The sequence below is a fragment of the Dermacentor silvarum genome, chromosome 1 (genome assembly GCF_013339745.2).
Source record: "Dermacentor silvarum isolate Dsil-2018 chromosome 1, BIME_Dsil_1.4, whole genome shotgun sequence".
Lineage (NCBI taxonomy): Eukaryota > Metazoa > Arthropoda > Arachnida > Ixodida > Ixodidae > Dermacentor > Dermacentor silvarum.
In genome coordinates this window covers 10,894,891-10,908,079 of record NC_051154.1, presented here as the reverse complement: position 1 = coordinate 10,908,079, position 13,189 = coordinate 10,894,891, and the positions used below count along the sequence as shown (strand labels likewise).

General features: G+C 46.2%; 1 protein-coding gene across 1 annotated transcript in view; it reads left to right on the top strand.

Annotated features, from left to right (window-relative positions):
* LOC119455818 (poly [ADP-ribose] polymerase tankyrase-1) overlaps positions 1-13,189 on the top strand; it is a 198,564-nt gene that overhangs the window by 58,868 nt on the left and 126,507 nt on the right. The window contains exon 9 of the mRNA XM_049660947.1: positions 12,962-13,133. Coding sequence (XP_049516904.1) covers positions 12,962-13,133 — 172 coding nt within the window. The remainder of the gene's footprint in view (positions 1-12,961; positions 13,134-13,189) is intronic.

The window sequence follows — 13,189 nt, the reverse complement described above, 5'->3', positions numbered from 1 at the left end:
TTCGGTGGCGCGCTGCACTTTGCATCAGCGAAAGCGCATGAATACGAAACCGTTGCTGCTTTTGCCCTGTTTCTGTGCGTGACATATTAAGGAATGGAATGAATATGTGTGACCAAGTTCACGGACCGTTGTTACATACAGACAGCCTGTGTTGCCGGCCCTTCGCGACACACGGCTTTCCTCGGGGATAAAAATTCACCTACGATTACGATATTCCCTAATGCGAAACTTAAGTGCGGCTCTTTACATGCTCTCATTTCGCGATATATTCGCTCATGCGGACGAATTGATGCATGACTTTCCTCGTGGATATAAAGATTTCACTCATCCGTCAGGGTTGTGTCGCTAACCTCGAAAGAAAAGTCTTCAACCCCGGAACATAGGCAAGAGTGAGTACACCGCTCGTTAAACAATGTCAATTAAGTAGTGCTGCTTCCTAGCATAGTAAGTTTCATTTATGTTATCTACACACATCTACCCCAACTCGCACGCAAACTTACACCCGCTCTATTGCCAACGTATTAAGAATGTGTGAATGGGCGCACACTTGAATCAGTGCGCCAAGGCATGGGTGACAGCGACTATATGAGGTGTGTTCAAAAAGAAACGGAACTTTTGCTATAACACCTTTACTGCTTATGGTACAACATTTTAAGTGCTGTCCCCTTCAAAGTAGTCCCCTCTACTGGCAATGCACTCTTCCCATCTTTTGTTCCATTTTTGGAAAGCCTTCTGGAATGGCGCGCAGGTCTCTTCTCGCATTGCCCTGGATCTCCTTTACGGTTTGGAAACGATGTCTATTCAAGGTGGTTTTCAGCTTGGGGAATAGAAAAAAGTCTGCTGGGGAGAATATGGAGATTATGGTGGGTGGGGGCACAACAGGAGTGTGGTGTTTCGCTAAGTAGCTGTGGACAAGGAGCGACGCATTAGCCGAGGCATTGTCATGATGCAACATTCAAGCCTGATTTTCCCACAATTCAGGCCTCTTACTGCGCACAGAATCTCTCAAATACGCTACAATTTCCTGGTATACTTCCTTGTCTACCATCTGACCACGTGGTACAAATTCCTGATGGACAATGCCTTGGCAGTCAAAACACACAACCAACATCACCTTGATCTTTGACCGACTCGCGAGTGCTTTTTTTGGACGAAGAGACTCTTTGCCCAACTACTGCGAAAACTACACCTTCGTTTCAGTATCATAGCCGTAAACCCACGTCTCATCGCCTGCTATGATGTTCTTAAGCAGAGATAGAGAAAAAAAAAATTATTAAAATAAAAGGACACCGCAGGGTCCATTGTCACTTCGGCATTAATCCGGTGAACAGCTTGTGCATGTGCTCACTTCAGCGGCTGTAGCTTGCCAACTAATGGTCAGAGCGAAACACCGCAAATGGCAGTTTGTTGTCTAAACCTGCCGCTACATGCGCTCAGTAGCCGCTGCGTGCTCCCTCTGCCGGTTGGCGCACTATTTCAAAAGTTCGGTTTCTTTTTGAGCGCACCTCGTATACACCAACAGCACACGAATGGCCGAAGCTGAATATTTCGTGACGGTCCACAGGAGTAAGCGAGTTACTAGCGATAATACATCTTTGCTACAAGTTATTACAAAGTACAGAACAGCTATGTTCCAAGCCTTGTGCGCAACAAGAACAAATCTATTGCAACTAAGCACACCCGCAAGCGATTCGGTAGAAAATAATCAGATAGTGACCGCACCGACGAGCTTCACCGAGTCAGAAACGTTACAAGCCACAACTTCAAAGTATTTGCCAAACAAAGAACGAAGAACAAAACACACTGATCCTGATTCAATTGATAAGCGTAAGGTTTGGTTAGCTTGGAATACATTTTTAGCATCGCTTTTAGAACAAGCACCATATACGCTGCTTGCGTCGTTTGGACAAAGCTTAATGAGCTCGGAAAGCGCTTTTACATGTCCTCTGAAGGTGTGGCCAAAGCTTCGTGTCGTCCACCCAGTCAGCGTCTATAATATCTCCCGAAAGAGAGGTTTCCTGAGTCGCGCCGGGCTTCATGTACAGGGTCGGCCACTCTAAGGGGAAACACCTCATTAGTATTCAAGAACTCATATCAGCTGATGTTCAGCAGAAAATCCAGAAAACTATTGTCATTTATCGACATCGTCATGATGCGTTGTATAAGGTCTGTGAAGTAGAATAAATTCCCCGTGAAGTAGAATAAATGCTGAAATTACACCGACTTGAATACTAGTGAGGTGTTTCCCCTAAATGTTGACGACCGTGCACATCCATTGTAAACATGGAGGCAACGGAGGCGGCTGAGGCAAGCAATGGACGCAGCACCACGTGATCAAACATGGCAGCGCCCACGGGATCGCTGTGAAAAGGGTCATTAATCGACTGCTATCATCACTCAAATGGAAGCTGCTGTTTTTCAGATTAGCTGTCAGAAAAATGACATAGAGATCTGCCTTTATTGTTTTTAGTGCAAAAGTGGAGGTGTCATAGGCCACCTTTTTTTAGTGCTTGTATTTCTACCTTTTTCCTGTCGTTGACAAAAAAAGGTGTATTTAATTTTTTCAGTGTAGATCATTATATTCTTATTCGTTATTGACTCGATGTGCTTCCCGTATTTTGTGCATGCTGATGTACATGTAAAATGTAATAGGAAAGCTTTGTGCCAGAATGTCGAGAGCGAGTTTCACATTTGGTGACCTGCTGGCCATTGTGGCATGTGTGTATAGGGATCATGGCTCTGTGGCTGGTCAGTACTCTGCGGTCCTCATCACATGACACCTATCATTATTTTATCACACTGAAAATCCATAAGGCAGATAATATCAAACAGGACTACTTTATTACTGTGCAGAAGGAGCCGAGGGTGGCAATGTGGGTCTGTTGCTGATGTATATCTATTGCGTTTTTTTGTGCTCTTGCGGATCTTGGTGCTTGTGGCTTCTTGCGGTCAGCGCCTTTTCACTGTCGGTTTTGGTGTCGTGTGCTGCCTGTCGTGGGGTCTCGAAGCGAGAGGCCGACAACAAGGTTGCGCACGCCTCAACTTGCCCCCCCTCACTTTCTCAGCTTCCATCCGCTGTCCGTGCAAGGGTGTCTGCAGCCGGGCGAGCGGCACACTAGTCACATGACATTTTTGAGCCCATCGTTTGAATCCAAACCTAGTCTTTTGGCAGGTCGCTCGAAGACAATGTGTGCCTACGAACGGTGTTTAGAACGAGGAGGTCCCGTATGGTGTTTTTAGCAAAGAAGGCGGTTGTGAACAACGGTCATTCATATGCATGCTTTCTTTATTGAGGTGGTTTGTCGGCTTTTAGCGTCATGCGACCACTGCGAATATATGTGCACTGATTCGGCTCCGTACTGTAACTTTAGTCATCGACGGGCCACGATGTAACCACAATTAAGTCTAACGGGCTAGCCATTGTGGCCGTGACATAAATTCGCCGCTTTCTGATGTGATAACGGGCAGCAAGCCGTGACGGAAAGCTTGTTGCTAATATGTTTCTGCGGGTGGCTCAGTAGTGATCGGTCACTAGATCACGCGTACAGGTTAGACTGATGGCCGTTGAAGCAGCGTTCAGGTCCACGAGCGACCAGCCGGCAGCTACAACGAGCATGCTTGCCAAGTTCATCTGTGTGCCTAAAGGGTCCCTACCAGGTCTGGTAATTCTGAGCTGACAAGTGCAGTGTATACAATGCTTACTAATGATCGTGTCTGATAAGTATTACGCCACTACGTGCCACGGAAAGAGGTTAAATTTCAAACTAAACTCTGTTTGCCCTTCCCCTTGTGGGCGCTGCGCTCCCAGCCGGAGAATCAACGTATATCGCACAAGTGCGCCTATGTACAGTCTGTTTCACACTTAAGGGAAAACTCGGAGCGCCAAGTTTTCCCCTAAGTGTGAAACAGACTGTACATCGCAGTGCTGTGATGTCGCTCATAGTGACACGTGACTTCAGGAATTGTTCAAGTCAACATCAGTCATTTGTTTAATGTGTTGCTTCAATAGACGAATTAAAGTTTAGAGAAATAATAGGCCCCTTTACAGCCATGTCACATCTACCATGAAAAACTCATTGCCCGCATCATAACAGCTCATCGATTACATTACCACTTGTCATGGCGCTCTTTGGCCATACCTGGCCCTTGCGCCATAAAACACCACACATCATCAGAAATAATAAAACACACAAACTGCGTGCTTCTGTTTTACTTCGTACCGCAGCAAGAGAGATGTATACTTCTGTTTCGTCTGCTTGTTACCACGTCGTGCACCCGTGCGCGCTAACAACGAAACTATGTCATTTTTTACCGTGTTCTAGCATGCGATCATGCTCTGTGATCCGCTTGTGTCTGCCTCAGTGTTCGTGCAGCACTGACTTATATCGCTAGTCGCGTGTTCTCGTGCACAGTGCGCAAAATCGTGCGCTGCGTGAAACAAGACTAACGCAAGAGCTCACGCTCGAGGCTGTCACCGGAAGTGCACCGCACAGCAAAAAAGGCAGGAGAGAAAATAAAGAGGCGGGGCTCGTCAGGTAGGCGACACACGATTCTCCAGCTGCGGCATGTGAGGACGCAGGGAAGGTATTTTGCTTGCGGAGGCCTGACGGAGGCCTGACGGGGCAAGTGGCGAGAGTGTCTCTCTTGGTGATGGCGCTTGCCTCCTAAAATCATGGGTTTGCGGCACTGAAATATTTTTATCTCGGCTATTAATGAACCAATTTGAAAAATTCTTGTAGAAGAAGGCTCCCTAGAGGGCACATAACAACTTCCAGCGTATTACCAAATGTGGGCAGAAAGCTCCAAACTGCGCAAATCTGCATGCGTGAACATATGTGTTTAATGTGCATGCCTTGCGGTGGCTAATTGGCCCGGTCTTTGCACAAGCTGTCGTGCTTCCCATACATGCTACTTTTGTTGCCTTTGTCCGTGTCACGTTAATCGTTCTGATTGGTCCCGTCGACCTGGACAAACCTTGACCTGACAGATATCACGCGCTGTGGAAACACTGCACGCCTCAAGGCACCGCCCATGGCTGCAGCATCTTTCAGTGAATGCAGTTGCTGATCGATAATTCAGACACCGATAACTCAAACATACTTGATTATTCAGACAGCTCCGTGGCACCGCCACTAGCACCGTAGAGTTAACTGTAAGGATGACTAAAATTTCAGATGCCTTACTGTGCGCCGTGTGATAATTCGTAGCCCGACTGCATGACCGTGTGCTAATTTGGCCACCAAGTCGAGCAGAACTAACAATATTTTTATTTTGAAACATTGCCAGCATGGTTGCTGGCCACATCACTGGTGCCTCCTTGAACCAAGTTATGAGTGCACCGTGCGGCGCCCCCGGAAGGACACCTTCCTTGCATTGCATGCAGATAGCTGCCCTTTCTGCGTTCGTCAGTACCGGATGCTTTTTTCGGAGACACCAAGGTGCCTCTGGGCAGACATATTCCTGTTCAGCGTACTCCAACTTTCTTTTTAAATGCAGCAGTGAACTGGCGCTATGGACCAGTACTCATTTTGCAGCAGGTCGCAAAATGAATGCTAGGATAGCTAACCGAAGAAAGAGAGGTAGCATTGGTAGTGTTGTTCGGATCGTGGTGCTGCAGTCGCAACTTGCTTGACAGAGAGCTATTGTCTGCTACACATCGAGCGAGCAGTGCTGTTTTGTAGCTGCGCCATACTTTTGAGCACTGACAGTACAGTTATGTATTCATGCATTTAATCTCTCACATACAGTCAATGACCGAATGTTCGGACATGCTTGATTATTCGGACAGTCCCGCAGCACCAACACTAGCCCCATAAACTTGAAGGTACACTAAAGGCTAATATTAAGTCCACATGGACTGTTAAAATATCATTACAGAAATCTTGCTGCTCTGAAATCTTGCGCCTGAAGGGTCCGCATACCTCTAGTGCAATTCAAATCGCGCCTGCCCCCGAGCGGTGCGTCGTGACTTTGCGTACTCCATCACCACCCTTTACTGCCCTCAGCAAGTAAAAGGGCACCCGACCGCCGGTGCTACAGTTCCTTGTGCAAAACGCACAAACACGGCCAAAAACCAAAACACAGACAGATTCAACCGTGCGAAAGAGGAAGGGAAACCGTGCGCCAAATCACAAACACAGTCTTCAACGCTCGTCACTATAGGCCTTGTTCTGCTACTTGGAGGTGTTTCGTGAGCCAGCAAAACCAGAGCAGTACTTTGATAACGAAATTGCTGAGACACAAAAGCACGAACGGTGCAGTGTCGAGTGAAAACGAAACCTTTTGACCACTTCCATTGTCAAGGGTAACGCCAAAAAGCAATTTTTTATAAGAATTGAATAGGAGTAGGCAAGTAGCATTTTATTCTGTCTTCTAATGCAATGCAATAAGCTCTTTTTATTACGAGTGGTTGAGTACCAGTGACAGAATTATAATGAAGTTGCTACGTCATCGAGCTAGTACTTGAATGGTCCTGGTAGAGTCTCAAATTGTGTTCTACATTTACCTCAATTTCTCGATTACTAAAGCTCTGTTCTTGGTGATATTGATGCCTTAGATGTTTTTGGGCCTTAATCTATCACTTTAGATTGACTTAATATTTGCCTTTAGTGTCTCTTTAATGTATAAGGACGACCAAAATTTTGGCCCCCTTACTGCATGCCGTGCAATAATTCAGGCACTGACTGCAGGTTCATGTGCCAATTTGCACCACGGTCGAACAGTTGAGCAGAAATAGCAATATTTTCGTTTTGATATGTCACCGGCCATGTCGCTGGTGCCTCCTCAAAACCGAAACTAGCGAAGCCTTGTTAATGTAGTAGTCGCTGCCGATGCATTGACTCTACTTGCGTCTATCTGCTGCGACATCATGATAATGGTCGTGATACGGGCTGCAATTTTGTAGTGATGCCTTCTGCTCGATTCTATGCCACTCTTGTCATCCACTGTTCATGGCCCGCTGATCCCGTTGATCGCGTGTGTGGAGTGTCACTCTGACCACTGACTAAGCACTGAAAGGAATAGCATAAAAGGCATAAAATAGCATTAAAATTGTGGATACAGAATTGTGGATGAAGAACCTCACCTGAAACGTTCAGGTGAGTTTAGAGGAAGTGAAATCTCATTTCATTAGTTACTGGCGAACAAAGCGAGTGAGAACGGAGCCATCACGAAAAGTCAAGCTGAAGCGGGAGCCATTGGTGCCTCCATATTGGACAGCGCTGTTTCTTAGCGTGCGTAAACATGAGATATCTTTGCTCGCGCCGCACTTCGATGTGTATGATCTGTCCCGCACCATCTGCGCACGCTTGGGCACAAGCTCACGCGCCAGCACGTGTACGTGTGGTTTGGCCTTTTAACTGATCCAGGGGATGTATTTTCGGACAATTGCTTTTGGCGATATCACTTTCTGTGGGCACTTATTCACTGGTTGAGCACTGCCTCACGCAAAGGCCACAGTATCGCCGAAAGTGATTGTCCGGGAATACGTCCCCAGGTGTGGGCCACCACCTCGTTCGCGATGGTCATTAAAGAAATGCACAGTGGTCAAAAAGGGAGTATACATCTTAATCATATAATAATATGATATATATTGATGGCTTGCTCACGGCAGGCGGGCAGCGTTCATTGGTTATGTAACACCTGAATTAGTTAGCTTTTCTTAGTTTGTTCAGTTTTTTGCCGTTGGTGCGTTCCGCAGCAAGAGGTGAGAGAGAAGCGCAAACGACGCCGTGTTGCTCAGTTTTGCGCCATTGGCACCTTTCGCAGGTGCAGACCACTCATGAACACGAAAAGCACAAAAAAGCATTAGCATCGAAATAGGGATTGCTACTAAACAGCGGCCCTTCGCAGTTCGCCAGTATGGTAACAGTGACGCAACGCTCGGTCTCCTGGTTCCCTGGAACACCCCCAGGTGGTTTTGCCCTCAGCACATCAGGGGCGGCGAAACCCACCAATTGTGCTCATCATCGTTTCATTGACATTGTTCCTTCTTCGTCATTCCATTGTATTCATGCTGTCGTCATTCAATCGTTATTATGACATGTCGTTGTCTTTGCATTGTTGTCGCACCGTCTTCATGATGCAGTCGGAGTTGTTGCATCATCATCATTCCAGCTTTGTCATGTGATTCTTGTCATATTGTCATACAGTCGTCGTCACGCTATTTCCTGCCGTCGTCACATAGTTGCCTTCATTCCAGCTTCGTCGTCTGATTCTGATCACGCCAACTCACGCCATCGTCATACACCTTGTCATCCTATTGTCACCATGCTGTCGTCGCGCTGTTGTCATTCATAATTTCAGAATCGTCAATGAGCCATCGTCATACAGTCATCATGTATTCATTGTCATACCATTGTCATGATGCTGTCGTGCTTGTTTCCACCATTATCATTCCAGCTTCGTCATCCGACTGTAGTCATACCGTCATCATCAAACTGTTGTCATAACGCCATTGCCGTCATGCACTCATTGTCATCTCATTGTTGTCATGCTGTCGTCATTCCTTCTTTGTCATTTTATCGTAATCATGCTGCCATCATTCAGTTGTAATTATGACACCTATGTCAGCGTCGCCATTGTATCGTTGTCATACAGTCATTGTCATGATGCCATCGGGGACATTCAAGCGTCATCATTCTAGCTTCATTATCCCATTTTTGTCATATCGTCGTCACACCATCGTTGTCGTCCCATTGTCCTCATGCCATCATCGTCGTAGTGTCGTCGTCGCCATACCGCCTTCCACTGCATCAGTGTATGTCATGGGTTCTCAAAGTGGGTTCCGCGGAACCTACGGGTTCCGCAGGCCCCTGCTCGGGGTTCCGCGAGCCACTGATAAATTTTCCCTGGTCCCGCTCTCGACAAGTGTCTAAAACGGCTAACATGATGTGCGCTTGATCCAAAGAACCTCCATTACTCATGCCCGAGTTACGGTGCCCGAGTGTCAAAAAGCATATCACAGTGCGTAACAGCAACGCGCGAACTGCGCAATAAATACGCAAGCAGCTTGTAGCCACCCAACCTCTGAGAACGGGCAGCGCGCCTAAGCTTTCGCACTTGAATCTCGGAGGCCGTAACTTACCACCATGCGCCTTTCTCCTATTTGTAGATAGGGTAGGTGCCGATAGCGTGCGCACTGACCTATACGTTGAAGGAAAAATGAAAAAAAAAAAAAAAAACGCGGAGCACCGCAAATGCGCGCCGCAGAAGAGCAAGAACGGCGTAGCGTCCAACCGAAACGAAGCGGTGCAGTCCGCATCGCCGTGGTCCTCAGTGGTCCTCTGCTTGCACCGTGGTCCGCAGCGGCAATCGTACGCTGCACGTGACTGACAGCAACGCCGAAGCGCTTCGTGCCTAATTGTGCCTTTAAAGCCTCTATTCTTGCGTTTATCGCCACGCGTAACACCGCGTTCGCGGCTAGTCGCGTGCCTTCGTAAGTGCGTAGTCGCTATCTCTGATCGCGTCGATAACCACCGCAGTTTCGTCCGCAGCGGTTGCGGCAAATAGTTTCATTTTCACTCGATGCGCGCGTCGGCTGCGTGCCTTCACAACTGCTTAGTCGCCATGGCAGCGTCGATAGCGACCGCAGTTTCGTCTGCACTTCTTGCAGCGAAAGGTAGCTTCGTTTTGACTTGGTGCGTCTGTCAGCCGCCTGCCTTCTGAACCGCAAGGTCGCCGTCCATGATCGCGTCGATAGCGGCTGCGGTTTCGTCGACAGCGGTTGCGGCAAGCAGTAGTTTCGCTTTTACTCAGTGCAAAGCTGTCGAAGATAAAAAGCACCGGCTACATCGCGATGGACGGACAATTTGTTGGCGAGCAGCTGAGTGGCGAAAAAATAATCGGGATGTGCGCCCGTTGATGCAAAGCGCGTCTCAGATGAAAGCGCGCGCCGCGAAGGATGTCGCGAGGCCTTCGCCGCTGCTAGCGCTAATCAGTCATGAATTTCAGCTTCCGCACTGGTCTTCTGCTAAATAGAAATAAGATTTGACGATTCATTGAGTAAATAAAAGCGTGTTGACGTAGTGCAGCATTTGTTTGTTTGCTTGATACCCTCGATAATTCGGTTAAATCGGGGGGGGGTACCTTGGCACTTTATGGAGCTTAGCAGGGTTCCCTGGGATGAACGTACCTGAGAACCCCTGGTGTATGTTTAAAAAATGCAAGCACTTGAGCATCCTAGAGAAGATGAGGACGCTATAAAGCATCCTCTACACAGATGTCATTTGAAGAAGCAATAAATTCAGACTTCAAGTGATTCGGCCTACTCGAGATCGAGAGTGAAAGCCCTTAGCCTGCACCACAGCTAACTGAAACATTCACGTTACACACCTATAACCGTCCTGTTGTTTTTTTCTTACGTTTAATGAAATGGCAGAACTTCAGGGGGAAATTGGGTTCAACCTAATTCTCGTAAAACTCTGTGGTGGAACTGCTGCTACATTGCTCTAAAACTGCAACAATGTGCAATATCTGCTACATGCTTCTACAAAAGCCTGATTTTGGCAAAAAATTGCATCGTGTCTGCTCCAGAAGGGGTTTCGGAGGGTTCTATATAGATCTGGCGGTAGTGATTGTGAAAACAAAAGTGCAACTTACGCTTCACGTTTATGCAGGTGTGGCTGCACGTGAATATATCTGGTTACGAATTGGCATTCGTTCTGTTTGCTCGGCCTGGGTTGCCAAAGCAAATGAAGATGTCACTTTGTTCATTCTATTACTCGCCGTCTGCTTTCTAGACTTCTGCTAGGTAGCAGTACGGTACTCAGAGACCTTCGGTGTCTCCATCCAAGTTTTTGAAGACAAGGTCTTCTTTGGCGAGTCGAAATGACGAATTTTGTTTTGTCAAATTAGTGAACTTGAGGCCTTCTACTGCTTGTAGGACTACGAAAAAGGCCTCAGAATGCTGGTTGGAAGGAAAGAGATGTACCAAGAGCAATGTATGGAGCAGCAATAATGCATAATTAGTAGGGGTGTGCGAATATCAAAATATTCAAATACGAATAGAATACGTATACTTAGCTTCGAATATCGAATCGACTATCGAATAATGATATGCACATTAATTTATTAGCTAGTTCGATTTATTTGTTATGTTGGAACATTGCAACTACATTGCCATTGTTAAAAACTAGACTAGTAAGCCGACTACTAAGCCGTTATACTAAAACATGGTGTATTTGGCTCATGTTAACTTGGGAAATTTAGTAATTCCCACTAACTGTCCTTGCCAGCCTGTGCCTTATTATACCGCATCAAATTCCCAAAACCTTGGAGGCTCGGAGGCAACCCAGTCGTCACTCATCGTACTTGGTGTCAAGCAATAAGCTCCAAGTTGGGTTGGCACTGCAACAAAATTGCACCCTCGCTGTTCGCAAACCTGTGCCCCTTGGTACTGAGAGGCTGGCTTTCCTGCAAAGTTTAGACGTTTAGAGGACTATGTGTGCTGTACAGCGAAATTTTCTTAGCAGCACGAAATCGTCACAAAATTCAGCACAAAATCGACCCGTAGTTTTAAATTAGATAGAAACAAATGCTAAGGACCGCGTTTGCCCCTACACAGCCAGAAATATATTCGATTTGATTCGAATATTCGTATCCAGCCGAATATTCAAACATTTTCGAATATCTGTTTTTCGAATGATATTTAAGATACTATAATATTGGATACTATTCTAACTTTTCAAATATCCGCACACCCCTAGTAATTAGCGTAAAAGGATAAAATGAAACTCAGATGCACTCATTCAAACTGTGCATGCCTAAATCCGAAACTGGATTTGTGACTATACTCAACGAAACATGTGAGCTGATCCCAGTGATATTGGAGTGGAAAATTGTGGGCCAATCCAGAAGGTAGTGCAATCTAGAAAGAACGAAGTTATAAAGGAAACAAAAGGTTAAGGGCTCTATTGTAAGATGGTACTAAAGCAGGGTAAGGTTGTGTAGATGAAGTAAAGGTGACTTAACAACGATAGACATCTGACAAAGAGAAGGTCTTTTGGGGGGAGTCTCTCTTGCCTCCCAAATAACAAACGTATAGAAAAGCATGGTACAACAAACCACTTTGTGCACTAACGGGCCGCAAAAGACCTTGTTTTTCTTCAATGTCAGTCGCTGTTAAGTTTCCTTTTCTCTGTTTCTTTTTTTGCAAAGTGAAAGTACAATAGCATCTCTGAGGAACTTGGCCAAACAAATGCCTGTAGTCATTTTACCTCATAAACTGTCCTTTATAATGGAACTAGGCACTTAGCAAAAGGATAGAGACTGCAAATAAAAATTAATTCAGCTGGGAAGATGCTGAACAATGCCCAACTACACGTGGCTAAGTAAATGAAGGCAAAATGTTTATTTGACATCGAGAGTGGTCAAGCTCTCTTTCATGACAGACAGGAGAAGCTGTCAGAGGCTCTTGAAAACCAGGAGGCACTTCGAAAAAAGAAGACAAATTAGCAACTACACTTACTTGATAAAGGTATGAGCAGTTATTGCCCATTTCTGTGGTGCTCTTGAGAACTTATCAGGGCTTACGTTGAAGTAAATCTATTTCTATGTTCTTCCTGCTCCCAGACTGCATTATTTTGCTTTTTATAGGGTTTTAGATTCAACTAGAAAGGTGTGAGGCCCTAGATTATTTTTGCACCTCGTGTAATGGGCCAAAAGTATGTGCTACGAAAACCAATATATCTGCTTTAAATACACATTTTTCCTGCTACTAAATCTGCTCTAAAAGGCCTTTTCCTTGGAATTATCGGGTTTTACCCGAAATTGAAGGATCCTAAGTACTATAATGGGGGGGGGGGGGGGGGGGACAGTTTAGCACAATCGTTCGCCATGGGTTGGTGGCAGCACATTTGTTAAGGAAAGATTTTAGCTGTGTAAGCCAGCTAGCAATTTCAGCAGTTTGCTACTAGTCTATCATGTTGCGACATCACTGTGAACACAGGTTGGCACGTTGCAGGTGAATGCACTGGACAGCTTGGGGCAGACTGCACTGCATCGGTGTTCTCGAGAAGGAAATGTGCAAGCTTGCCGCTTGCTCCTGTCGGCTGGGGCTGACCCTGGCATAGTGAGTGGGCAAGGCTATACAGCATCGCAGTTGGCCAGTGATGCAGTTCAGCAGCTTTTGCATGGTAAGTTGAGAGCCCTTTCTTCGTTTGCTCCAGTTCAGTAGAGTGTATATAGGTCC